General features: G+C 44.1%; 3 protein-coding genes and 4 non-coding genes across 7 annotated transcripts; 6 read left to right on the top strand and 1 right to left on the bottom strand.

Moving 5' to 3' along the window:
* Positions 1-2,472: 2,472 nt before the first annotated feature.
* On the bottom strand, positions 2,473-4,282 carry LOC127334877 (uncharacterized). The gene is made up of 3 exons (XM_051361420.2): positions 3,806-4,282; positions 3,455-3,705; positions 2,473-3,264 (listed from the first exon to the last, which is right to left on the bottom strand). Exons 1-3 carry the CDS (start codon positions 4,263-4,265, stop codon positions 2,695-2,697), a joined length of 1,281 nt encoding a protein of 426 aa, XP_051217380.2. The 5' UTR covers positions 4,266-4,282; the 3' UTR covers positions 2,473-2,694.
* Positions 4,283-9,588: 5,306 nt separating this feature from the next.
* On the top strand, positions 9,589-12,652 carry LOC127334876 (uncharacterized). Its single transcript, XM_051361419.2, has 2 exons — positions 9,589-9,760; positions 12,212-12,652. The coding sequence occupies exons 1-2, from the start codon at positions 9,685-9,687 to the stop codon at positions 12,424-12,426; spliced, it is 291 nt and encodes a 96-aa protein (XP_051217379.1). The 5' UTR covers positions 9,589-9,684; the 3' UTR covers positions 12,427-12,652.
* On the top strand, positions 10,234-10,340 carry LOC127337331 (small nucleolar RNA snoR103). The gene has a single exon (XR_007873742.1). It is a non-coding gene; the product is annotated as a small nucleolar RNA snoR103 (small nucleolar RNA).
* LOC127337336 (small nucleolar RNA snoR103) lies at positions 10,529-10,635 on the top strand. Its single transcript, XR_007873747.1, has one exon. It is a non-coding gene; the product is annotated as a small nucleolar RNA snoR103 (small nucleolar RNA).
* Positions 11,171-11,275, top strand: LOC127337337 (small nucleolar RNA snoR103). The gene has a single exon (XR_007873748.1). It is a non-coding gene; the product is annotated as a small nucleolar RNA snoR103 (small nucleolar RNA).
* Positions 11,313-11,417, top strand: LOC127337334 (small nucleolar RNA snoR103). Its single transcript, XR_007873745.1, has one exon. It is a non-coding gene; the product is annotated as a small nucleolar RNA snoR103 (small nucleolar RNA).
* Positions 12,653-17,138: 4,486 nt separating the features above from the next.
* On the top strand, positions 17,139-20,053 carry LOC127334875 (protein disulfide isomerase-like 5-2). The gene is made up of 5 exons (XM_051361418.2): positions 17,139-17,441; positions 18,017-18,120; positions 18,216-18,586; positions 18,826-19,133; positions 19,433-20,053. The coding sequence occupies exons 1-5, from the start codon at positions 17,211-17,213 to the stop codon at positions 19,679-19,681; spliced, it is 1,263 nt and encodes a 420-aa protein (XP_051217378.1). The 5' UTR covers positions 17,139-17,210; the 3' UTR covers positions 19,682-20,053.
* The last annotated feature ends 7,391 nt before the right edge of the window (positions 20,054-27,444 follow it).

Below are 27,444 nucleotides of genomic sequence, written 5' to 3'. Positions count from 1 at the left end.
TTTTTTGTCAAAGTCAACTCAATATTCAAAAAGTCAATGCAAAATACGTTGGTGAGTTGACTTTGATCAAAAAATATTCATATCAAAATTCGGAAATCACTTTTGTACACTAGAATTCCACGTTCTACTAGAAAACCGAGCTAAAACAAGTTAATATGGCTTGCATATTGGTATACTGCATGGGTGTGTAGCTACCCATGCGGGTAGCGAATGCACTCTCGTGGACATATATCTTCAGGGTGCCAAAATACGTGCAGGTATTGTATCTAGGTGTGGGAAATGCTTTGTCCAGGCCTCACTCACGAACACTTCATTTCTAGGTATAGGAAGGGCCTTGTCAAGGCCTCCCAGGCATTGTCCCAACATTTATGGATGCCCTCAAATATGCAAACTGGAAGATATAAAATTTTTATTTGCAGTCATATGGTGTATATCTTTCTAGCTTGAATCCTAACTGAAGATCGCGCATGGCAGCAGACAAACATGTAGTCAAAGAACTCAAGTCTAGGTTTAGTTTTGTTTTTTAGTAAAGCTGGAATAATGGCTGGAAGATGGGTTAGCGTTGGTGATGTTTTTGAATAAAGTTTTATGGAAGTGATAAGGTTTTACAAAAATTAAGGTATATTTCATATACCGGTTGCCTAGTGTTAGGATCTGAAACAGAACTGCTCACTGAAGAAAGCAAGTTCAACGCATTGGAGAGAAAACAACAATGCAGATGAGCAATTCCGCACATGAATATCAGTTTGCCCTCCTAGATTTATGCCAATAAGCAAAAATACCATTGCACTATTTCGCGGCATTGACAAAGCTACATGTGTATTAATTTTCCGCAATTCAACGAGAGCCTCCAAAAGTGGTCAAACCGATTAAAGGAGTAATCTTTTCAGCTGAAGGAAGTCAACATTATAACTCACCTTTTTTTTCATAAACCGGTATTTTCCGAAAATCTGAGAAAGAAGAAGAAAAATAGCACATTAGAAAACAAGAAATTCTACTGCAATGAAAATAAGTATGCTCAGTATACTGATAGCAACATTTTTTCCTATGAACAAAGGCTCATTAAATAGTGAGAAACTTGCTAAGTATTCTACTAGATATAAGTTATTATATGTCTGGTGCAGCGACATCTACAATTCATTGTTGATGAGCACGTGCGGCTAGGTGTTATGTCGAAACTCCTAAATATAAAGCAAAATATGCTGATTTGAGTAGGAAAGATGGTCCTGTAGGAGCATGTCTAACAGACCCCTTATTTTTCTACCCCTTAAAACACGAGTAGAGGGCACTGTATTCACTTTTCGCTGGCTAAAAACTCGTCCGAGCTAGCAGACCCCGTATCCCCACCCCGTAAAACATAATCCTACGGAATATTCTGTTTTCAGCGGCGGCGCGCGGGTGGCTATGGCGGCGGCGCGAGGAAAACGGTTGGGAATTCTGAAATGTCCGCGCGCCCTAGTGAAATGGGATGAGGGATTGGCCCTGTATTCAGCCTCCCGCCAAGTACAAGTAAGGGGTGAAGAGCCCCCCGTAGCCAAAACTGTTAAAAATCGATGAGAGGCTTGTTTTACGGGGTCTACTAGACGGCCGGGTAGCACCGCCTAACCCCTTATTTCGGCGGTTATTATATGGGTTTGGCCGATTTAAGGGTTTTGTTAGACATGCTCTAAGGGGCGTGGGCGGAGACTGCAGCCTCGAGATCGACCTGGTCTTCCGGCCCACCCTACGCCGCAGGCAGACGCAAGGGCGGCAGCGAGCTACTGCCATCGATGCCCTGGGTGCCCGCCGCCGCCCTCGTCGAGGATGGCGCGGGTCTCCTCTGCGTGGCAGAGGTACTCAAACATGGAAGGTAGCCTCCTTGATTTCCTGCTCGTACTCCTGCACCGCCTGCTTCAAGTACTCGATTACCTTCTTCTTAAAGTTGGTGTTCATGTGGGGGAGCTAAAGGCGCCGTGCTTGCAGTGGATTCCGGTAGATCGGCGGAGGGAACCGGCCTTGGGTGGACAATTTGTGGGAGGCCGGTGGCCATTGCTGGGACCTAAGGAGGAGATGAGACAAGAGAGTTCCGTTTCCCCTAGGAGCCGACGCGAATAACAAACTGAGATTTTCACTGAATTTTAACGCGGAAGATAGTTAGATGAAGACTCCACATGAGGGATATTTGAGTAGGTAAGTTGCTATTTGAGTGCAGGGTTGGTATTGGTCACTTTTAGCAAATTTGTTAACAGTGACATTTGGCAGTTAAATAGTGTTAAGTGTGACATCAGGTGAGGTGTGACATTGCATCTTTCACATTAATATAGTAAAGATTATTCAAAGTGATGAATGCGTCTTCGCAAGGAGATCTGGGCAGCCAAAATCCCAGCAAAAGTGCAAAAACAAATACATGGCAACTAGCCACAGAAAGGCAGATATGCCTCTTATTATCTAAAACAACAGCTGTCATTACCCATTGCAAGAACGCACGAATCATAGGTGTAGAAATAATAAAATACAGACATTACACAAGAGCGACACCGAAGCATCATAACTGTTTGATTACACCATGCAAGTCATCAGCATCAATAAGTATTAACACTGTAAGCACCTAGTACTTGCGCAGACTTGCATGTAGCAAAAGATCATGAGATTAACTTGGGGGCAAAGATCCAAAACTTCTAAACTCAAATGCTACAGCACACTTTCTTTCACTATTCATAGAAATGGCCGATCGCTGACAATGGCTGACCAAAACACTCTCACAGAGACCACAGCTCCATTATTGAATCGATAGAGCTGGCGCTTGTTGCCATGCTTGCAGGCTACAAAAGAGAGAGCCTCTCGCCCATTCTCCCTGAAGTCTATACGGAGTGTATCCCCTATATTAACAGCCGCTACAAATTTCTTCCCGTGCTTCCCAGGCGAAGCTATAAAGTCTTCAGCGTCACAACGTTCATTGATGAAGTTGTAGAAAGCTTTATGGCGGAGAGTACTACCACACATCTGCACATGGAAGCCGCCTGATGGCACCTCCATGAAATCCAGGTCTATAGTTGCCTCAACACCTTTCCGGACAACACATGACTCAAATATAATCTTACCATTAATGTCATCCACATGGTTAATAGTCCATGGCTCAAATTGCCCACGGGCTTTCACAGATCCATCAATAACTGGAAAATCTTCCTCAACCTTCTTACCCTTGATCTTTATATCAATTTCAATCAAGCAACCCATTGCAGATATGCCTCGTGCAGGGTAGCACAGACGTAAATAACCACCATCCTAAAATGTAGTAAAAAATAACATTAATCGCAGAAATGATTTATATATAGAACACGTGACAACTTTTGCAAATACAGGATTACTGAAAGATCTAGACACAAATTTAGTAATCATAATCAATGCAAATTGACACAGTTCATTAATTGTACACTATGATCATGCTGAGTGTTGAGAAAGAGTAAGTGATTACCAGGTCGATAGGTTGAGCGTTCTCTCTAGAACGGTGAAAAATAGTGTTCCGAGCAAAATCTAATGAATCCCTTACAGCAATCAAGCCATAGATATCAATATATGAGTGCTTAGTGCTATCACACATAAGCTTCAAGTCATGCCTGTAGAACTTGACTGAAATACCGAAGAAATGTAGCATAGGACGAGGATGATGTGCGCATCTGTTCCCTAGGAGTTCGCAGGAAGTATATCGCATCGGCCCTAGTAGAGCTGGGGAAAAAAGCAAGTGAGCCTGATATATATGTATATATAATCTGTAAATTCGCAGAATAAGAAAAATACTAAAAGAAGATTGAATTGTGTAACTTACATTCTGAGAGGTTACGGATCCGATGTTCTCGGATCCACAAAAGTAGATCTGAATCCCGAACATCCCTGGACAGTGGTAAGTTGGAATCGAGACTGATGCCAGGGTGCATATCCGGCAGAGCTTCCTGCAGGGCCTTGCGTCGGATACGGCGATCCTTGCGAGCCTGACGGAGCTGATGGATGTGACTCTCTTCTTCGTCGTCATCCGAAATAATCAAACGGCGTCTCTCCTCGCTAAGGGAGGCCCACGCCTCGTCGGTGAATAGGCTGTCGAGCTCAGGTGGTCGTGGAAGGCCAGGGCCAGGGCTAACTTCTCCTAACTCCATCGACGGCGGCAGCGGCGATATCGTTCGAGATTGCTGGAAGGATATCCTGAAACAAGTTGACAACTTTAGAGGGGTTTTACTTGTTAAACCTGGTCTCGGAAACACTTTTCTCTTTTGGGAAGAAAAGTCGTTCATTGATGACTCTGCTCAGCCGCTCAAACTGCGATTCCCAAGATTATTTAACCCTTGATCAAGCTAAGCTTTTTCTTGACGGCAAACAATAAAGTTTTGGTTAAATTCGTAAAGAGAAATTCGTCGAGGCAAAAAGACCACGACAACTATATAGTCTAATGACCGTGAGCATTGTACTACTCCAAAACAAAACTTCTATCAACTTTGTTTAGGTGAAACTAAAAAAAAACTTTGTTGTAGGCTAAAAGGACAATGTCAAAGCAATATATCAACTTCTATCGCAACAACCACAAAAAAACATGGTTAAACACCAAATGTGTTATTCTTTCTTTTTACGAATAGAACATTGGCATTAAAAGAAACAACGAACAGTACAAAGCAACTCCAAGAAAAATGAAAATTACAACGAGATCCTTGAGAAGCCCTTCATCTTCAGCCTCTAGACCGTGTCGGCGCGCCGCTGTTGTCGCTCCTCCCCGAGTCGGCTTGACGTTATTGGTTGCGGACTGGAAGTCGCCGAACGAGTCAAGAAGACCACATACGTTCTGAAGACCTCAAAGACAACACCACTCCCACAAGCCTCTCGACGTTGCCGTCGAGATGGGGTTGAAGCCGGGGAGAACTTATTGCACAAGGCAGCGCCACCACCACCTGAGCGCCTCTCCTACAAACTTTGACACTAAAAGGGAGAACGGAACCCACAAAACAGGGGGTGGAGCCCTCCCGCCGACGAGGGCCACGATCCACCGCACCCCCATGGCCCGAAGGCCACAGAGGCGGGGCAGATCGGTGGCGGCGCCGACAGGAGGTGAGGAAGACCTAGATCGCGAGAGCCTCACGTAACAGGCGGAGGTTTTGGAGTTTCGGCCAAATGTGTTATTCAGTTTCAGATAGTTATCACTTTGGCCATCAGCACGCACTTATCCCTTCAACCCTTTTTTTTCAGGAAAGCCATGCTCATATTAAGTGGCGACCAGAAAACATCAATGTGATCAAGCCAAACGTATATCCCACGTAGTAGAAGAAATACACCAACCACTATATCAGATCTCACTCTCATTAATGTGTTTCAATCTCCACGAGGTACATTAAAATTTAAATTCAGGGATGATGACAAGTTGATGTGAATATGATGCTAGAAACTTTTCTTGTAAAGCTTGGTGTACACTTAACCTGTGGTAGAGGATGGGAGTTGGGCCTCCTAAAAGGAAGTTAAGGACGATTTTGTTGTGGGGTATAGCTCACCCTTGAAAACTACGATGCCAATGACTCCACTAAATTGGGATATCCCAAAGAAGACGGTCCTTATAGGATAGAGCCACAACCAAGATCCATAACTCTTATCGAGCGAAATAATCTCTAGGAAGTCCTCCCAACGATGAGAAAACTAGTAGGTCTCGGATTGACGAGTGCAGGTGATGTTAGAGGGTATCCCTCTCTCAACAAAAAAAAACCAAAAAGTTGAAGGATACCGGAAATTAAGCATTTGATCTCGATGAACATATATTGATATTTGTTTCCACTTAGTGCATAGGTTTGCAATTAGCATCAGCGAACTATATTTCAGTAAAGCATATGTGATGTTTATGGTTGGCAAAGAGAACCTTATGAGATATATGTTCATACGCCTAATCTCTTGTGTTCCTTCGGTTCCAAAAGAAAGCTTCTCGACTTTTTCTAGATACATATGTATCTATAGCTAAAAGATGTCAATATATCTCCGTATCTAGATAAAATGGAGAATCTTTTTCAGAAACGGAGTGAGTACTTAGAAATGATCAATTTGGACTAGCGAAGGAAAGAACCACATCTAATGGCACCATCATGCAGCTACAAGATCTTAAAATATGACCACTATATTTTTTGTGGGCTTTGTTCTGCTTCATAACCACTAAATACTTTTCATGTTCCTTACCGAAGATGCTGGCATGCTTTGATGGGTTAGTGTGTGACGACAAGCTATATAACTGTGGCTAAGATCTTGGACGCTAGTTGAAACATTATCACTACAAGTTAAAGGAGGTGTGGTAATGTTCTTCATCTCTATACTTCGAGCTGAACAGATCGTGGTATACTAGGTATATTATCTTAATTATATCTTGTATAAAAACAAAGAATTAGTTAGTTGTGTGATATTTGTGGTGGTGGTATTGTGCATGGTTGTGCGGTAGAACCAGAACCCTAGCATACAACTTATCTCGTAAACTCGCCTTTGGATGAGGTTTTTGTAGTTCACTTGTTTCGAACTTGATGTTGTTTTGTTCTTTTTACACAGTCCATGAGAGTGTATGAAATACCTCAACAACATAGGATATGCTTATTTTCGTAGAACCATAAATGATTTTGTACCTTTATGTGGATAATGATGTACTTAGTATATCTAATCTTTAATAGGCCATTTATACATTCAAAAATATTCGACCAAAACAATTGCGGGAGGAACATGAGAAAGAATATACTTCACGACGGGCAGGGTATGGCACTCCCACCCTCCAAACCCCCACTGAGCTAAAATGCATGTTTATTTTCATGAGACAATCTTCTATTCGTAAAAAATAATTTCACCGTTGCTTCGAGATCTTTAAAACTCGATCGTGGTGTTAGATAGGTCTGAGGGACTTCTTATGATATACTACTTCACAATTCAGATGAAGGGTTCTAGATATATTTTGTTTTTAATATTTGTTTCTCTAAGAAAACGTATCCACTCTTCTCTCTTCTCTCATCCTAATTCATTTTTTGTTTGAGTGAGTTCATTACTTTTTTTTGAGGTATAGAGTGGATCTTTATTCATTAATCAACAACGGAATACAAAAACCTTCAGGTGGCTGAAGTAGCCAAACCTGTCTACCAGTTGTGCTAGAAACAAAACTACGGGCCACTCTATGAGCTTCTGAATTTGAAGCCATGTTTTCATGTCTAAAACGAACATCGGAGAAGCTAGAAGCTTTCACCTTGATCTCTCTTGTCACCATACTATAGCTGCCTCCGAAGTCACCATGAATGTTGTTAATGACTTGGAGACAGTCTGACGCCACAACCATTTTCCGGATGTTGAGGTCCTCCGCCAGGGCCAGTGCTTCCCGATAGGCCAAAGCCTCTAGGATGTCCGGATCAGAGATGCCAGCCACCACCAGGGCTGAGCCACCCATGAACACTACTCCTGCACTTCTGCATACTACACCCAGTGCTCCACCTCCGGTGTTCTTCTCCACCGCAGCGTCGACATTGAACTTTGCAAAGCCCTCCGGCGGTGCAATCCAGCGAGGATGAGATGATCTGACCCTGGCGTGCCCTTGGCTGCTGAGGGGTAGACGATCGGCAGATCTCGCATGTAGTTCTCCACAAACCCATGGGTCGTTAGCGGGCGCTGAAACTCACCATCGAAAATGATCTTCCTCCGAGCGAACCAGATGGCCCACAGCGTGACCGCCATGATTGCGAGCTCCTCCTTTGACAGTGTTTCCAACATAAGAAACATCCACTGCCTAGCACTCGGCTCAGCCGATCTCACCATATGCTCAAGCATTTCTTCCTTTGCCAGTGCCGAGAGACACCTGGCCACATTGCACTCGATGAGAGAATGCTGCCAAGAGTCTTGTGCCCCACATAAAGAACAAGCACTCGTCTCTGCCATGCAACGCTTATTGCGAACGTCACCTGTTGGGAGGGACTGGTGTGCCAGCCTCCATAAGAAGATCCTTACTTTAGAAGGGACATGCACCTTCCACAGCCGCTGCCAAGATTTCTCCTCCCTCACTCCATTCGACCCAGCTGGTCGCTCATCGAACCAATCTTCTCTCCTTTTTTTCGTTTGAACTAGCAGCCTATATACTGATCTTACTGAGAGAACTCCCGTTTTCTCATAATGACATGCCCACACTTCTTCCATCCTTCGTGTGCTCAAAGGAATGGACCGTATGACCTCAATATCCATTGGAAGGAAATGCTGTTCCAACAGATCACTCTTCCATGTCGCCGACGTATTGTCAATAAAAGAAGATACCAGAGGGAGTGGATCTCTCTTCAAACAGGCCGTTGGTCATTGCATGAAATCACGAGGCAACCAGTTATCATTCCATGCGTTGGTAGATTCACCAGTACCTATTCTTTTGATCAAACCTTGCGTCGTCGTGTCTCGGCCCTCCACTAACGCGCGCCACACCTGGGACGGCGTCGAACCAACGGTGGCTTGCAGAAAGTCTGAGGACGGAAAGTATACAGCCTTCAGAACCCGTGCGCTTAAGGACATTGGATTCTGTAGTATGCGCCATGCTTGACGCGCCAGCATCGCCAGGTTGAATAACTCCATATCCCGGAAGCCTAGCCCGCCAGAGAATTTCGGGGAGCACATCGTCTCCCAAGACACCCAAGCTGTTTTGCGCCGGCCATCCTTGCTTCCCCACCAGAAGCTTCGCAACATAGCATTGATGAATTGGCAGAGACCTCGTGGTAATTTGAAGCAGGACATAGAGAAAACAGGGATTGCCTGTGCCACTGCCTTGATGAGGACTTCCTTGCCCCCTGAAGCAAGAAGTTGATCTAAATATCCTTGGACCTTTTTCCAAACACGATCCTTAAGGTACTTAAATACCCCAATTTTTGATTTACCAACATCCGAAGGCATACCCAAGTATTTCTCACTCAGCGTCTCATTGGGGACATTCAGAGAAGCCTTGATGAGTTGCCTCGTATCTTCGGGACAGGCTTTGCTAAAAAACACCAATGACTTGTCCAGATTCACACGTTGTCCTGATGCATTGCAATAGGCATCCAATAGGTCAGAAACTTCCTTAGCTCCCTCTACACTGGCTTTGACAAACAGCATGCTATCATCTGCAAAGAGGAGGTGATTTACCGCAGGAGCTGTGGCTGCCACCTTGATTCCTTCTAGATGCGAAGAACGACGACTTTGTTTAAGGATGCGTGAAAGGCCCTCTGCTGCAATCAAAAAGAGATAGGGGATATCGGATCGCCTTGGCGGTGACCTCTCGACAGCTTGAAAGACTCCAGAGGTGCACCATTAAAAAGAATTGAGAATGAGACTGAGGACACCAGGCTCATAAACGAATCACTTTTGTCAACTCAAAAAGAGATAGGGGATTATTTTTTTAATCAACCTTTTCCATTTGCCTGCACACGCTGCATGAACGAATCACTTTTGTCAACTCAGCCCATACATGGGTAGGCTCGGAACTCCGGCCCAATTCCGAACAAGCTTCAGTATTCGCCATTCTCTCCTATTGAGAGTGAGCTTATTCCGAACAAGCCCAAAGGCCCAAAGTCAAATAGGCCTTCCACGCTACGCGCAACCCTCAGAAAAGCCGGGCCGCGTCAGATCAGTGAAAGCCATCCCCACATCGCGCACCCACACCCACAACTCCGGCGGCGGCGACCAGGCGAGAACACCAGCACCGACGCGATGGCGACTGCGCTCAACCGCGGCCTCCGCTCCGGGATCCGCCTCCTCGCCAACGGCGCCGAGGCCTCCAAGCCAGGCAAGACTCCCCGCCCCCTCTATGACCCGATTGGGGTTTCGGTGATGCGATTTGCGTCTCGGCTGTGTAGTTTTGGTTGTTTGTTTTGATGTGGATGTCTGCAGCGGTAGATCTGTTTTTTCACCTGGAAATTACTCGGATAACCGGACGGCTTTAGCGTTGAAATAATTTTGGGGGAATGGTTGTTCATCCGGTCCTCTCTTGGATGCGGGGTACGGCTGTAGTTCCGATTGAATAGGCATTCTACCATTACTTTCGAAATTGTTCTTCTTCGATGGATCCGCAGACGAGCCTTTGCCAGAAATGGACACGATATCGGATTGCCTGACGGATTGATTTAGCATTCGTGTACTGACTTAGTAAACGGATAACCTAGATCGCCGATTCATATTATAGACAGTTCTATGCTAATCAAGTTACTTTGCTTGTCACCATGTAACAACATTTGATTGTAATGTCTATTTCTTGGCAAGCCGCACGAGTTGCGTTTTGTTGTAAATATGGACAGAAAGTGATGCTGATGGAATTTAGGTGGGTATTATGTGAGTCGTAGATGCTCATAAAGGACCATCACACAATACACATGCATTTATTTTGGCATGGATGTGATCTTGGATCGCTAGATGGACTGATTTAACATTTGTGTATTGACATAGTAAACGGGCAACCTAGATCCGCAATTCGTATTATAGATAGTATACTATCCTAATGAAGTTACTTTTTTATCAGTGTAACAACATCTGATTGTAATGTCTATTTCTTGGCAAGCCGCACGAGTTGCGTTTTGTTGTAAACATAGACAGAGAGTAATGCTGATGGAATTTAGGTGGGTATGATGTGAGTCGTAGATGCTCATAAAGGACCATCCCACATGCATTTTTTTGGTGGCAAGGACCAGGCAAAATATGTTTGTGAAATACCAGTTTGTCACTTTCTAACTAGCAATCTATATTAGTGGTTTGTTCATTTTATGCATAAACAAGCCTGACATACAAATATAAAACATACTACTATTATTTAAGTAATCAGTGCAGTTTTCTTTCTGCTAAGGAAAATAGTAGGCAGGGTATGGCATTTTAACCCTATTTCCTCACCAGTTATGATGCCATAATTCTGCGTATGCTGCTTGAGTTGCAATCATCGTTTCTTCGTAAATCACAAATATCTGTAATTTGCTTATGGCAGTGTATACCATCTGATCATCAATTGGTAACGTCTAATTCTTGGCAAGCCGCATGAGTTTTATGTTGCTGTAGACATGGAGAAAGACTGGAATTTATGGGAGTATAGGTGAGAATTATGTGTGTGGTAGGTGCTCAGGAAGGACCTTCACACATACACTTGGTTGACTAGTAGTACGACATGGCACAGTGACCTTTTCCGCTCATCTATGTCCTAATTCTTGGTAGGCCGCATGAGTTGCGTCTTGCTGTAAATATGGACAAAGAATAAGTTTAATGGTATTTAGGTGAGCATCGTGTGTCATAGATGCTCACAAAGAACCATCACACATAGCCCTTTTTCGCTCATCTATGTCCTAATTCTTGGTAGGCCGCATGAGTTGTATCGTGCTGTAAATATGGACAAAGAATACGTTTGATGGTATTTAGGTGAGCATCGTGTGTCATAGATGCTCACAAAGAACCATCACACATATATTTTGGAGACTAGTAGTAGGATTCTATCATATCATCACGATCCATCAGGGATTGGTGAGAAGGAGAAGTATTTGTTGTTTTGTGCTTTGAGAAAGCCTCTTATATATTTGTCTCTTCATGTGTGTTTTGGAAGTAATTATCAATGTGATTTGGATTGTTCTTCTCTCAGTAACTAACTTGCTGGATATGATTTTTAGCATAACTCACCAATTATGGTTGAAAATATTAATATTATACTATGGTATGTGCTTAGATCTGTTTTGTTTAGTTATGCATTACTATAGTCAAAGAAGGCCTTTGATATACAGAATTTATATTATAAAATGTAACATTTCGCCCAACTTTAATAGAAAGGGAAGTACATGATGTCTTTCAGAATAATCATATACCTTCTCCAGTACCTGGATTGGTGATGAAACACTTCTTTATCATAGTGTTGAACTGCTAGATTAATGAGCTTATTTTTTGCAAACTGTTTCTAACTAATGACAGTTCGCTCCCTTAGCAAATTGGCAATGTTTATCCAATTTATTGCCCTGTTATGTTATCATTAATGGATAGCAGTACATGTCACATGTATGGAGAAGTGCTTCAGAATTTTTGTCATATGACCGTGCACCTCCAAGAGGTGGCCACAGTGAAGTAGCTTGAAAATGTAGAGAACTGAAGTTTGGTTCGGTGGGTTGGGAGAGCTGGGGATATTGATTGTGGGGATTGAAGTAGCTGTGAATTCTTCTTTTCATCTCTACATTTGCTCATGTTGCTGATTACCTGTTCTTTATTTGTGCATCAGCTTCACGTGGATTCCATGCCACCGGGGTGAAGAGGATGGGAGGGCACGCGACCCATGATGGGGAATACTACCTCCATGCCAAGCACATGTACAACTTGCACAGGATGAAGCATCAGAAGCTGACAGCATGGTTTTCCGTGCTGGGAGCTGTAAGCATTGGCGTCGGTGTCCCAGTATACGCCGTCATCTTCCAGCAGAAGAAGGCCTCTGGATGAGCTTACGTACACCTATTTTTAATAGCATTTTCTGAAGTCGAAACTCACTTCACTTCAATTCTCCGATTGTTGTTTCGTGTTACTCCATTTGCTCTTAGCAGATGCTCCGAATCTATAACCTCGTTTCTTGAGTCTGCTTATGTTAATAATACTACAGAAGCTTGAACTATCCAGGCTGTGGAGAAACCCTCCAGGGTTGTTTTGAGTGTTTCATGGTACCTTTCAACGTCTCATTTGCAGTTTGCATCTGTTTATGTTCTATAGCATATTTGCTGTCACGTACTGTGTACTGTATTGTCCGCTGAAAATTGCTCAAATTCGATTAGGTTGTTTGTTTCCTGAAATTATTCAAGTGTAAATTTCTATGATCATGAGAGCATCTCCAGCCGCGTCCCCCAAAGGGATTTGGGGTGCGCCGGACAGAAAATGCGTTCCAGCCGCGTCCCCCAAAGCCCATTTTTGTCCAGCGCGCCCCCATTCGGTGTCCGGCGCCCCGAGCCCGTCCCCGTCCCACAGGGGATGCACCGGGGACGCCGGACACAACGAAAAGCGAGACGGGGAGTGGCGGGGCCGACCCGTCAGCGGCACAGGGAAAATTCGTCTCACACTCCCGCCAAATCCCGCCGCTCCCGCCAAATCGCGCCTATACCGCCGCGCATTTCAGGCCTCCCAAAACATATCCCGCCGCCGATTCATTTCTCCTATCCCGTCGTCCACCCGCCGGCGCTACCCTCTCTACATGGCGCCGCCGACAGCCCCCAAAAAGATGGCGAAGAAAGCGGCCAAGAAGCTGCCGGGCAATGGGACGAAAGGGGACGAAAGCCGCCGGGCAATGGGACGAAAGCCGTTCGCGCTGATGCATTGCTATAGCAAGCTCAAAGTGAATGAGAAATGGCGGTTGACGCGCCTGTCGCTGTCCAAGGGGAAGGACGCCATTGATCTGGACGCGCCGCTGGCAACTTCGACAGGGCGTCCTACTGGCAACAAGGCTGCCAAGGCCGCCTTGGCCGACGCTGCGTCGTCTGAGAAGACGCAGGCGTCGATCACGAAATGCCTCGCCGACGTCTCCTCGACCTTTCTCTCCCGCGCCGAAAAGAACGACGAAAGGTGGGCGGAGCTGCTCAAGAGGCAAGAGGAGAAGCTGGAGCTCAAGAAACGCAGGGACGACATGTCCCTGCTGAGAACGTCGACAGAGGGAATGTCTCCCCGGACGCGAGCGGCGCACAACTTCTTCAAAGGCCAGATTCTCGACGACATCGAAGCCAAAATGGCGGCGGCGGACGCGGCCCGGGCAGCGGCATCGGCGGCAGCGGCAGCGCAGCAAGAGCAGGCTGACGCGTCTTCTACTGCTACACCTGCGCCGGTGACAGAGCAGACGCACCATGCACAGCAACAGGCAGATCGCGACGAGGTCATCGTGCTCGACGGGCCTGCGTCGACTCAGGATACGACGCCGTCGCCCAACCCCTTCCCCTTCTTCTAATTTGCATGCACCACCGGTCTGTAATATGATCGCGCGCCCAGTACTTTGATCGATCGCCGCTACTCTGATCGCGACGAATCGGCGGGAATGATCTCTTTTGAATGCATCTATTTGAATTTCTGATTGGGGGCGGTGTTTGGGGGACGCGGCTGGGGAGGACGTCCCCCAAAGGCGGCACGAACAAAACTCGTCCCCCAAACGCTCGATTCGGCGCGGTTTGGGGGACGCGACTGGAGATGCTCTGAAAGCGACAGATGCAAATTGTATGCTCTGTTCAATGTCATAATGTGTGTTGAACGATTTTGTTTTTGGTCGATTTAGTTTGGAAAAATGTTTTACCTCAATTAGCTTATTGTTTTCCGAAATTTGTGTGTGATCATCAATATTTTTAGCCACTTTCTACTTGGACAAGTGACAGGCAGCAATCAGCTTTGAAAATTTCAAGCCAGATAAAACAAATTAAATAAATGGGGCCAGAAATAAACATATGTGCATTATCAAGTCTCGATGTCATAGAGGTATTTATGGTGTGAAAGACGTCAATTTACTCATGCTGAGAACCTACAGCCAATGCATAGAAGTGCCATGTCAATTGGAGTTCTTGCAACAAATTATTGAAGAGCAAAAAAGAAGATTATACAGAGTAAGAAGGAAGTGTGGATATGTCCAAAGGAAGGTCCAATAAGGACATTGCTACACAGTGCCCTAGCACCGGTTAGTCTTATATATTGCTCCACCCAAAAATAGAAATAAACTAATCTAACATTCCCCACCTTCTGAAAATAGAAAGTCTACTCCTATACGTTTCTTCTTTCCGTCTAGAATGTCCGCTCCAAGTGAAACACGGGATTTGCAAAATCAGCGACTTCTCATTTCGTGCCTCCGTTGCAAGTTCAGAGAGAAAAAATACAAGATCGATCCTGCAAAATAAATACGTCATCCACTTCTATTGCACTTGGAGACTTCAAGTTCAGAAAAGTTATATGTTTTCAGATCAATGGATGTAGAAAAAAGAAACAAAATACATCTAACACTGCCATCATTCGGGATGTAAAAAAAACCTGGGGTGAACCTACTATTCTTACATCCAAAATAGGGACGAATCAGATCTTGGATGTATAAAAGGAAGAAAAAATACATCCACCACTGCCATCATTTGGGATGTAAAAAAATCAAAAAATAGATACATCTTCAAAGAAAAAATACAACCAGAACAATGGGGATCATGCTTTTATTACATCCTTGGATGTTTTTAGATGTAGAACTAAGGAGCCTGGGAGGAGCGGAAATTAACGGGAAGGGGAGTGGTGGCAGGGACCAGCGACGCGCTGGACCATGGGAGAGAGGGCCCAGCGGCTCGCTCTTCCCGACGGCGCCATGTGAGAAGGGAATCACCGGCGCGCTTGACGGCGAAGCGAAGGCTCCCTTCACGATGGGCGACGGCGCTGGCGGAGGTGGCAACCGGCGGCGACGCGCCCGAGGAGGTGCTGGCTGGCGGCGGCGCGCTCGCGCGGGTGGCGACCGGCGGCGACGCGATTGCGGAGGTGGTAATCGGCGGCGCGCTCCTGAAGAACTCTATGTACGAAAGAAGAAAAAAGCTCTCGTGGAAGAGATAAGCTCGTCGTGGTGTGGTGGGCCCCAACGCGATGTCTTCCACAAACAGCCACACGTGGATCGGCAAGAGTAAATGGGGGGCACCGGGTAAGACACCACCGTGTCCTGGCACCTAATAGAATTTAGGATAAGGTAATCATTCATCGGACAATATGCAGGTCATCGAAACAATGGTGAACGGGTGCTTCTCGGCCATATCTTCTTCAGCCATTTTTGATGATTGTAGGAACTTATCTACATGAATTTTGTTTGAGCATTGTAATAGGGAGGCAAACCAGGTTGCTCGTGAGCTAGTTAGGCATAGTTTTATTAATCATGTTGATGAGTTTTGGAACAATGACCCCCCTAGTTTTATTACGCCAGCAATGGTGCATGATGTAATTGCTATCTGAACTCGGGACAACAAGTTTGTTTACGCACTCTTTTCCTTATCAGGGTACCAAAGAGAACTGGAAGATTTTTATTTTTAATAAGACAACTTACTTACCTGTTATAATATAATAGTTTTACCTCAAAAAAAAGTCTCGATGTCATAGGCTATTCCGATAAAGGATTCATACTAACACAAGTGGTAATCAGCAAGACCAATGCCACCTGATGAATTTGTGGGTCCGCTAGGTATCTTCGTGCCATCTCGTGGATCTCCAGATGATAAAATCTTAATTATCTCTTCAGTCCCAGATAATAAAATCTTTATCTTCGTGCCATCTCGTGGGTCTCCAGATGATAAAATCTTAATTATCTTGTAGATCAGATGATAAAATCTTAATTTTGTTTGGGAGCATGCATATTTATAATCCAAATATTAATAGCATTGAAAGAAACCTTGATACCATGCCTGGCCATGGGCAGCCCGGCCCGAGGCCCGGCCCAAAGCTCGGCCCGGAAAACTCGGGCCTGGGCCTAAAAATGTTGGCCCGACATCTGGGCCGGGCCGGGCCTAGGTAATCCGAAAAGTCCATTTAACACTACGACTTGGCCCGCAACCCGACGGCCCGATGGGTATCATTGGTATTTGGCTGGGCTGGGCTTGGGCCTGATTTTTTAGCATCAGGCTTTCCTTGGTCCGGCCCGGCCCAACATATGGCCAGGTATACTTGGTACTAATCACTACACCGCTTGGAGTAGTTGTTTTTTGCGAACCTTCATCCCAAATCTTAGGGCTTATTTTTTTTAAAGTCAAACCAAGTAAAGTTTGACCAAACTTTTAGAACAATATATATTTGTTGATACCATACGAAAATATATTTTATTATCTATTTAATGATATTTATTTTGTATTTTACATATTAATGATTTTTAGGAAAAGTTTAGATATAGTTTGACTTTCTAAAAATAATACAGTATAAGCCTTACGATTTGGGATGGAGATATTATTAAATTATGATAAACCCGTCTATCAAATACTCCAATTATTGAGCAAGGAAAATGTCAGACCGATATTAGTACTGGAGTACCATTTTCACGGACATGTTATTATCGCAGTTTATGAACCAATTTTGTAACAACACGTTTCATCAAATGCAAATTTGCACCCATGATATTTCAGAAGTGGATATATGAACTTTTCCCAATAACCCCCTTCCATCAGGACTAGTCAAGTAGGAGTACTCAACTTCCGTGGGCTCCAGCCAGAACCACTCCTTTTCGTGCCGACGCGGCGGAAGATCGAATCGGCCGAACGGCGATGGCGACGACTCCGCCGCCGCCGCCGCTTCCTCTCCTCCTCCTCCTCCCTCTGCTGCTGCTGGCCTCCTCCTCTGCCACCGCCGCCGCCGCGGGCGAGGAGTTCCCGCGCGACGGGAAGGTGATAGACCTGGACGACAGCAACTTCGAGGCGGCGCTGAGCTCCATCGACTTCCTCTTCGTCGACTTCTACGCGCCGTGGTGCGGCCACTGCAAGCGCCTCGCCCCCGAGGTACTACTGCTTATCCACCTACCTCCCAGACCAGAAATTGATATTCCCGAGAGATGTGATGCGAATTGAGTTGTGCTAGGACTGCCAATAATGCGAATTTTGAGAAGCCGTAGGATGTCGCTGTTCTAGATCTCGCCAATTGCGTGGTTTTATGGTACTGGGACGATTGGGAGTTTCGGATCGCGAGTTGTTGCGAGATCACTTGAACTCTAGCAGATTAGGGCGAGCACGGAGGAGACAGTGTTGGGAGGAATAAAATGTTCTAGGATTCTTGTATGTGGACCTGACTGTCTGGAGGAAAATGAAATGGCACGCACCTTCACCTCAATAAAGCTGTAGATTCCTAAGAACATAAATTGCTGTAGCTGCACGCAGGTCTTGGTCTCTGGTACTACATCAAGATGTTCAAGATGTCTGTAGTACCATAGAGCTAGTAGTCTTATGGATGCATCAAGATGTTCCTTTCTTGACCATAACTAGATTCTCAATTGTTTCACTTCACTTATTTAAACTATCATAAAAGCAGGGAACGTCCTCTGTCTTGTACTTAAGACTGAGAAAATAAACTGTTGCAGCTAGATGAAGCTGCACCGGTGTTGGCGGGACTGAGCGAGCCCATCATGGTTGCCAAAGTTAATGCCGACAAGTACAGGAAACTTGGATCGAAATACGGAGTGGAGTAAGTCTTGCCCCCATAAGTAGTTTGGTTTTACTGCCACTCGAGATTTATACATGCTGTCATGATGATGTTCCTTACTTATCTTCTGGATGCAGTGGCTTCCCTACTCTAATGCTCTTTATCCATGGGGTCCCTATTGAGTACACTGGTTCAAGGAAAGCTGATTTACTCGTCCGCAATCTTAAGAAGTTTGTTGCACCTGATGTTTCTATTCTAGAGTCAGATACTGCAATCAAGAGCTTCGTTGAAAATGCTGGCACGAGCTTTCCGTTGTTCATCGGTTTTGGGGTCAATGAGTCATTGATTGCTGAATATGGAGGCAAATACAAGAAAAGAGCATGGTTTGCCGCCGCAAAAGATTTTTCTAAGGACTTAATGGCTACATATGATTTTAATAAGGCTCCGGCACTGGTTGCAGTTCATCCAAAGTATAAAGAACAACATGTATTCTATGGCCCATTTGAAGGTAATTCCTTCTCTATTTTTATGAGTTCATAGTTTCTTTAGATGCTAACCTGAGTAGTAACTGGAAGTGTTATACTCCCTCCTGTTCAAAATAATTGCACAGAAATGGATGTATCTACACACTAAAACATGTCTAGACACATCCATTTTTGGACAATTATTTTGAACCGGAGGGAGTATTTCATGTATTAGTTAAGTTGCCTATGATGCTAGTAAATGGTAATCTTGTTGTGTACACAGGACATTTCCTAGAAGATTTTATAAAGCAATCACTGCTGCCTTTGACTGTCCCCATCAACACCGAGACACTGAAACTGTTGGATGATGATGACAGAAAAGTTGTTCTCGCAATTCTGGAGGATGACTCAGATGAAAATTCTACCCAGCTGGTAAAAGTGTTGAGGTCTGCTGCCAATGCGAATCGTGACTTGGTGTTTGGATATGTTGGAGTCAAACAATGGGAGGAGTTTGTGGAGACTTTTGATGTTTCCAAGAGCTCACAATTGCCAAAGCTAATAGTGTGGGACAGAAATGAAGAGTATGAACAAGTAAGTATTGACACTTACCTTAGCAATCCATTCATGTTCTAGCTACCAGGGTCCTAATAAAAACGCCTTCGATCTCACGGTTCAATCAGCATGCTTAACTTTGTTATGTCACACTCGTCGAAGCAAATGCTGTGTTCATATTTATCTGATATTTAACTTTTGAACAATAAATACTGAAATATGGTTAAAATTTGATAAAAAATGTGGAGGCATGGTTTCTTAATCTGATATTTCTGTATAGCTGGTCAGCATTCATTTAGAATTCATCATGTAATTAATTAAAATGCTTTGTGCTGAAGGTGGAAGGTTCAGAAAGGTTAGAAGAAGGTGACCAAGCATCCCAAATAAGCCGATTCCTTGAGGGATACAGAGCAGGAAGAACAACAAAGAAGCAAGTCACCGGCCCATCCTTCATGGGTTTCATGCATTCTCTTGTCAGCATGAACTCGTTGTACATTCTTATGTTTGTTGTTGCTCTTCTCGGTGTCATGCTATACTTTGCCGGCCAAGATGATACTCCTCAGCCAAGACGAGATCATGCCGAGTGACGGAAGCTGGGTTAGCTTCTTGCAACAAAAGAAGGTTAGCTACTAGGAGGTATATTGCACACTTTCAACAGTTGTTAAGCCCTGAAGAGGTGGGGTTTCAGCGGATATTCATCGTACCTCTGTCAGCGATGCAGTCATCAGTTCCTGTATTTTCCACCCAGGTTTTTTTTTGTTGGTTAGGTCTTAGAAACTAGCTGTTTCACGTGTGAGCTAAAAACTCTGCCTAATTTTGACACTTGTATGGAGATGTTTTTTTATTTGTTTGTTTATTATTGTGAGGGTTGTATGGTGTGTGGAAATGATCTGCCATGGTAGTCGGGCGAACTTCTGTACAATTGATATGGCATTAATAATGTGTGAATTATGATATTATATATAGTGATTTGTTCGTTGATCCTATCACTGAAGCAGCGCCTTTGTGCCAGTAGAGGATTTTTGTTTGTGATATACTCCCTCTGATCCTTTTTAATTGACGCGTACAGAATGGAATTCTGAAGGGTGCTAGCCATTGCATCGCGTTGATTAAATCGGATGAGAGGGACTACCAGTTATGGTTCGACAGTCCGGTTTCTGCCTGGATAGTAGTAGTGCAACATTGATTTGATAGTTCTGTAGAATCAGGCGTTGCAGAACAAACATCACTCTACTTGTCTCCTGATGATGCGAGGAACGAGTACCATGGGGACACGCAATTGCCTGCACTTCCCTTGCTGTCAGAGAGCAAGTACGAACCAAAGTTACGCACCTCTTTATCCCGTGAGCAAGTACTTTTATAAAGCTATATGTGCTGCCAGCACGCCCGCGATCACGAGCTGTTCCCGGTCTTGTGCTAATCAGATTCAGATAGTAGTTCCTACCTGATGCGGTGATACCCACGCTGCGTGATGGCGTGAGGAGGTTCCTACCTGATGCGTTGAGTCATCCGCGTCACCGCGTGCCAACCTGCTTCTTCTGGCTTGGTCATCCTCTGAACTCTGAAAGGGCTGAACCTCCACGCCGTAGGTTAAACTACAAACACATTAGTTACGCTGCATAGGTGCAGCAAGACGACCAAGGCAATAGTTAGGATGATACTTGAAAATAATCGGATGATACTAATAACATGTACAGCCTTGGTTGGAAAATTAGTGACTCAACTTGTATAGATATAGATGTACTCGCTGAAATAGATCTAGATGTATCTTATCTAAACGGTTTTCTCCTTTTTCGAAAAAAGAGTTATGCGCCACCGGGGTATTAGGAAAATACGCTAGAATTCAAAGAAAAGTAAGACAATGTGAAGATTAAACTATCCCAATATAACCCAACATGTTTTTAGAAGCTTGGAGAGATAATACTTAGTATTTAAATACGGAGTACATCTAAATTTAGATAAATCTACGACATATTCTTTTCTGGATGAAATGAGTACCAAACAAAGCCTAATAGTCAATAGTGTGCATATATATCAGCTGAGTAAAACTAAGCGTCGTTATCTATCAAAGGCACAATGCGACTAGTTCGAGAAGGCACCCTGCATAGGACGTCGTGCCATGGCGTTTGGTGTATGCTTCATACTATGTACGACTCAAGTACTCTCTTCGTTCACAATTAACTCGTATTTTTGGGTTAGTCGAAGTTAAAAAAGTTTGACTATTCTTTTTAAAATGATATTGGAATCTACAATATATAATTTATTGTAATAGAATTGTCGTAAAATATGAATTATATGCATTTGATATTATGAATGTTGTTTCAAAACAAAATATATTATGAATGTTGATATCTTTTCTTCTATTCTAGTGAAACTTTACAAATTTTATATTTGACTAAACCTAAAATGCGAGGTAATTGTGAATTGAGGGAGCACGAAGTTCCTCCGTTCTTCGGAGTGTGTTAGACACTAGACTTCGACAACCACTGTGCTACTAGTAAGCTAGTACTACGAAGTACTAGCAACTAGCAAGAGGTGCCCTGCGCCGCATGCACGACGCTCACTGAGGAGCAGCAGCAACTGGCGAGCGCCACTGCCGGCACATCGCGTTCTCTATGTACTGTACTTGCTTGCGTAGTTGGCAGTTCTCCTCGAAACGAAATTAAGAAGCGGTGGTAGTACCCTGAAACGCCGTACGTCGAATCTAACGGCGGCCGCGGCGGTGGAGGCCGGCTGGCGGCCGGTCGCTGTCCCGCACACGGCACACAGCCCGGACGCGGCGGCCGGTCACGAACGCAACGCAAGCAACCGTACCGAGACCTGACCTCTCGGCTCTCGTCGCCAGCGATAAGCAGCCGGCCGGTTCCGTTCCACGAGGAAGCGCAAGCGTACGGCTCTCGTCGCCGCGCGGGAGCCCATCGGCGAGTTAATCCGTTCTGGTTAGCTGTTACGCTTGTTCAACAATCAACCCGGCGCAATGATAGATCCGGAGCGATACATGCGCAGCGCATTCATCCGCAGGTTAATCATGCAATGAAAATGGACAGATGGAGCCACGTTTTCCTGAAGAGGGATTCCACGTTGAACAGGTAAGCTAGCCGCGCGCGCGCGGATGGATCGCCGTCGTGCTCATCGGCCGGAGGGAGACGGGCACGGGACGGATGATGGGGTTCCCGGAGGAAGAGGCAACGAAAATGCGACGGTCAGAAGCTCGCCAGCTGTGGGCTTGGGGTCGGCGGGGCGGACGGTGGACACGCCCGTCTCGTGGTCGATCGATCGTGGGTATATGGGGCTAGGGCGAAACGGTTGGCCGGATCCGGCCGGTGCCTGCCCGAGCTTTGGGAAACCATCCAGATTCCAACTCTTCCTCCTCGCACGAGAAAATTTTAAAAATCATCGCATTTGCAGCTAGAGTTTGGAAAAAAAACCACTTCAGCAGGTTTAATACGTAACAAAAAGAAACAATTTCTCTCTGATGCATAAAATACCAGGTGGGTCCCCTGTCAAGCTGACGTGTGGCACGTCCAAACCGGTTAAAAGAGACGCGCAACAGACTAGCTCTAGTTTTTGGGGTTTTTTTAAAAAAAAAAAATCGGGGTGGGACTCACTTAGATCTATTCTTTCCTTTCTTCCTTTTTTTTAAAAAAGAAATAGGGAAGGGGCACAAGCGTCGCCGCCGCTCTTGTTCCGCGTACATCGGAACGACCAAAACAGGGACGAACACAAAGGCCATTGACACAACCGAGCTTGCCTCACCGCCATCGTGTCACACACAGCCGCAGGAAAGAGAGTAAAATCTATGGTGTGGTACTGCAGCAGTAGATGTATTGCGATTGGACACTGTCTGTTGTTATATTGTGATCCAAGCGGAGTCTGAAGTTAGCCCACAACGTGCCCAACAGGGACGCCTAGGGGGCCGATGCCCCCCCCACCCCCACCCCCCGCGCGAGTATGGATTATCATCACCGCCTATTTACACCTCTTGTAAGCCGCCGGCTAGGGTTGGTCGCTTCATGAGATAACCCACGGAGTTTGTAAACACTTCCCGATAAAGTGAACTTTTGTGTTGGAGATATGCCCAAGAGGCAATAATAAAAGTGGTTATTATATATTTTTATGTTTATGATAAATGTTTATATACCATGCTATAATTGTATTAACTGAAATATTGATACATGTGTGATATGTAAACAACAAAGAGTCCCTAGTATGCCTCTTAACTAGCTTGTTGATTAATGGATGATTAGTTTCATAATCATGAACATTGGATGTTATTAATAACAAGGTTATATCATTGTATGAATGATGTAATGGACACACCCAATTAAGCGTAGCATAAGATCACGTCATTAAGTTATTTGCTATAAGCTTTCAATACATAGTTACCTAGTCCTTATGACCGTGAGATCATGTAAATCACTTATACCGGAAAGGTACTTTGATTACATCAAACGCCAATGCGTAAATGGGTGGTTATAAAGGTGGGATTAAGTATCCGGAAAGTATGAGTTGAGGCATATGGATCAACAGTGGGATTTGTCCATCCCGATGACGGATAGATATACTCTGGGCCCTCTCAGTGGAATGTCGTCTAATGTCTTGCAAGCATATGAATAAGTTCATAAGAGACCACATACCACGGTACGAGTAAAGAGTACTTGTCAGGAGACGACGTTGAACAAGGTATAGAGTGATACCGATGATCAAACCTCGGACAAGTAAAATATCACGTGACAAAGGGAATTGGTATCGTATGTGAATGGTTCATTCGATCACTGATCGATAATTTCTTATGTTCCATGCCACATTATTGATGATATCTACATGTTTTATGCATACTTTATGTCATATTTATGCATTTTCCGGCACTAACCTATTAACGAGATGCCGAAGAGCCAGTTGTTGTTTTCTGCTGTTTTTGGTTTCAGAAATCCTAGTAAGGAAATATTCTCGGAATTGGACGAAATCAATTCACACGAAGCTTCCAGAAGACCGAAGATGATACGAAGTGGGGCCACGAGCTGGCGACACACTAGGGCGGCGCGGCCTGGGCCTTGGCCGCGCCGGCCTGTTGTGTGGGGCCCTCGTGTGGCCTCCTGACCTGCCCTTCCGCCTACATATAGTCTTCGTCGCGAAGCCCCCAGTACCGAGAGCCACGATATGGAAAACCTTCCAGAGACGCCGCCGCCGCCAATCCCATCTCGGGGGATTCAGGAGATCGCCTCCGGCACCCTGCCGGAGAGGGGAATCATCTCCCGGAGGACTCTTCACCGCCATGGTCGCCTCCGGAGTGATGAGTGAGTAGTTCACCCCTGGACTATGGGTCCATAGCCGTAGCTAGATGGTTGTCTTCTCCTAATTATGCTTCATTGTCGGGTCTTGTGAGCTGCCTAACATGATCAAGATCATCTATCTGTAATGCTATATGTTGTGTTTGTTGGGATCCGATGGATAGAGAATACTATGTTATGTTGATTATCAATCTATTACCTATGTGTTATTTATGATCTTGCATGCTCTCCGTTATTAGTAGAGGCTCTGGCCAAGTTTTTACTCTTAACTCCAAGAGGGAGTATTTATGCTCGATAGTGGGTTCATGCCTCCATTAAACTGCAGGACGTGTGAGAAAGTTCTAAGGTTGTGGATGTGTTGTTGCCACTAGGGATAAAACATTGATGCTATGTCCGAGGATGTAGTTATTGATTACATTACGCACCATACTTAATGCAGTTGTCTGTTGTTTGCAACTTAATACTGGAAGGGGTTCGGATGATAACCTGAAGGTGTACTTTTTAGGCATAGATGCATGCTGGATAGCGGTCTATGTACTTTGTCGTAATCCCCAATTAAATCTCACAATACTCATCATATCATGTATGTGCATTATCATGCCCTCTCTATTTGTCAATTGCCCAACTGTAATTTGTTCACCCAACATGCTATTTATCTTATGGGAGAGACACCACTAGTGAACTGTGGACCCCGGTCCATTCTTTTAATCGAATACAATCTACTGCAATACTTGTTCTACTGTTTTCTGCAAACAATCATCATCCACACTATACATCTAATCCTTTGTTACAGCAAGCCGGTGAGATTGACAACCTCGCTGTTTCGTTGGGGCAAAGTACTTTGGTTGTGTTGTGCAGGTTCCACGTTGGCGCCGGAATCTCTGGTGTTGCGCCGCACTACATCTCGCCGCCATCAACCTTCAACGTGTTTCTTGACTCCGACTGGTTCGATAAACCTTGGTTTCTTACTGAGGGAAAACTTGCCGCTGTACCGATCACACCTTCCTCTTGGGGTTCCCAACGGACGCGTGTTGTACGCGTATCAAGCTCTTTTTCTGGCGCCGTTGCCGGGGAGATCAAGACACGCTGCAAGGGGAGTCTCCACCTCCAATCTCTTTACTTTGTTTTTGTCTTGCTTTATTTTATTTAGTACTTTGTTTGCTGCATTATATCAAAATACAAAAAATTAGTTGCTAGTTTTACTTTATTTATTATCTTGTTTGCGTTCTCCATATTAAAAACACAAAAAAATTAGTTACTTGTTTTACTCTACTTAATTCCATGCATGTTTTTATTTCACTAGTTAGGCTTAATGGAAAACAACAAAAATATTAGAGATCTTTATAGTATTTATCTTGAGTTAGGACATGAGGTGTTTGAAGAGAAAATTAAAAAACCTATGGAACTTTATATGCGTGCTAATGGTAATGTTATTAGTATGAATGCTTTGAACACTATTATTGCTAATGCTATGGAAGAATTTAAGCTTGGGGAAGCTGGTTTTGACGAGCATGATATTTTTAGTCCCCCAAGCATGGAGGAGAAAATTTACTTTGATGATACTTTGCCTCCCATTTATGATGATAGTGGTATTTTGGTGCCACCTACTATGGAGGATAAAGTTTATTATAATTACAATATGCCTCCTACATTTGATGATTATGGTGATGAGAATAATAATGATAGCTACTTTGTTGAATTTGCTCCCACTACAATTAATAAAAATGACTATGCTTATGTTGGGAGTAGTAATTATTTTATGCATGAGACTCATGATAAGAATGCTTTATGTGATAGTTATATTGTTGAGTTTGCGCATGATGCTACTGAGAGTTATTATGAGTGAGGGAAACATGGTTATATGCATCTTAATAATATTAAGTTTCCCCTCTTTATGTTGAGAATCTTGAAGTTACGCTTGTGTTGCCGTTCTATGCTTGTTGCGTTATGCTTACATGACTTGTTTATTTACAAGATTCCTTTTCATAGGAAGTGGGTTAGGCTTAAATTTGTTTCATACTTGCTTTTTGATGCTCTCTTTGCTTCAACTCTCATCCTTATGTGAGCATCATTAAAATTACTGAGCCCATCTTAATGGCTATAAAGAAAGCGCTTCTTGGGAGATAACCCATGTGTTTATTTTACTACAGTACTTTTATTTTATATTTGAGTCTTGGAAGTTGTTACTACTGTAGCAACCTCTCCTTATCTTAGTTTTGTGCATTTTTGTGCCAAGTGAAGTCTTTGATAGTAAGGTTCATACTAGATTTGGATTACTGCGCAGAAACAGATTTCTTTGCTGTCATGAATCTGGGCCTAATTCTCTGTAGGTAACTCAGAAAATTATGCCAATTTACGTGAGTGATCCTCAGATATGTACGCAACTTTCATTCAATTTGAGCATTTTCATTTGAGAAAGTCTGGTGCCTCAGTAAAATTCGTCTTTACGAACTGTTCTATTTTGACAGATTCTGTCTTTTATTTCGCATTGCCTGTTTTGCTATGCCTGATGGATTTTTCTATTCCATTAACTTTCAGCAGCTTTGTGCAATGTCCAGAAGTGTTAAGAATGATTGTGTCACCTCTGAACATGTAAATTTTAATTGTGCACTAACCCTCTAATGAGTTGTTTTGAGTTTGGTGTGGAGGAAGTTTTCAAGGATCAAGAGAGGGAGATGATACAATATGATCAAGGAGAGTGAAAGCTCTAAGCTTGGGGATGCCCCGGTGGTTCACCCCTGCATATATCAAGAAGACTCAAGCGTCTAAGCTTGGGGATGCCCAAGGCATCCCCTTCTTCATCGACAACATTATCAGGTTCCTCTAGTGAAACTATATTTTTATTCCATCACATCTTATGTACTTTGCTTGGAGCGTCTGTTTGTTTTTGTTTTTTTGTTTTGTTTGAATAAAATGGATCCTAGCATTCTTTGTGTGGGAGAGAGACACGCTCCGCTGTTGCATATGGACAAATATGTCCTTAGGCTTTACTCATAATATTCATGGCGAAGGTTGAATCTTCTTCGTTAAATTGTTATATGGTTGGAATCGGAAAATGA

Source organism: Lolium perenne, chromosome 2 (assembly GCF_019359855.2).
Source record: "Lolium perenne isolate Kyuss_39 chromosome 2, Kyuss_2.0, whole genome shotgun sequence".
Lineage (NCBI taxonomy): Eukaryota > Viridiplantae > Streptophyta > Magnoliopsida > Poales > Poaceae > Lolium > Lolium perenne.
The sequence above is the reverse complement of the archived record's forward strand: the minus strand, read 5'-3'. Positions and strand labels throughout refer to the sequence as shown.

Bases quoted from the DNA above. Each gene is read 5' to 3' on its own strand.
- LOC127334877 (XM_051361420.2), bottom strand. From the start codon at position 4,265: ATGAACGACTTTTCTTCCCAAAAGAGAAAAGTGTTTCCGAGACCAGGT. The intron at 3,706-3,805 runs GTAAGTTACACA...TTTTTTCCCCAG, and splicing joins GATCCGTAACCTCTCAGAAT to CTCTACTAGGGCCGATGCGA. The intron at 3,265-3,454 runs GTAATCACTTAC...ACTACATTTTAG, and splicing joins ACGCTCAACCTATCGACCTG to GATGGTGGTTATTTACGTCT.
- LOC127334876 (XM_051361419.2), top strand. From the start codon at position 9,685: ATGGCGACTGCGCTCAACCGCGGCCTCCGCTCCGGGATCCGCCTCCTC. The intron at 9,761-12,211 runs GCAAGACTCCCC...TTTGTGCATCAG, and splicing joins CGCCGAGGCCTCCAAGCCAG to CTTCACGTGGATTCCATGCC.
- LOC127334875 (XM_051361418.2), top strand. From the start codon at position 17,211: ATGGCGACGACTCCGCCGCCGCCGCCGCTTCCTCTCCTCCTCCTCCTC. The intron at 17,442-18,016 runs GTACTACTGCTT...AAACTGTTGCAG, and splicing joins GCAAGCGCCTCGCCCCCGAG to CTAGATGAAGCTGCACCGGT. The intron at 19,134-19,432 runs GTAAGTATTGAC...TTTGTGCTGAAG, and splicing joins GAAATGAAGAGTATGAACAA to GTGGAAGGTTCAGAAAGGTT.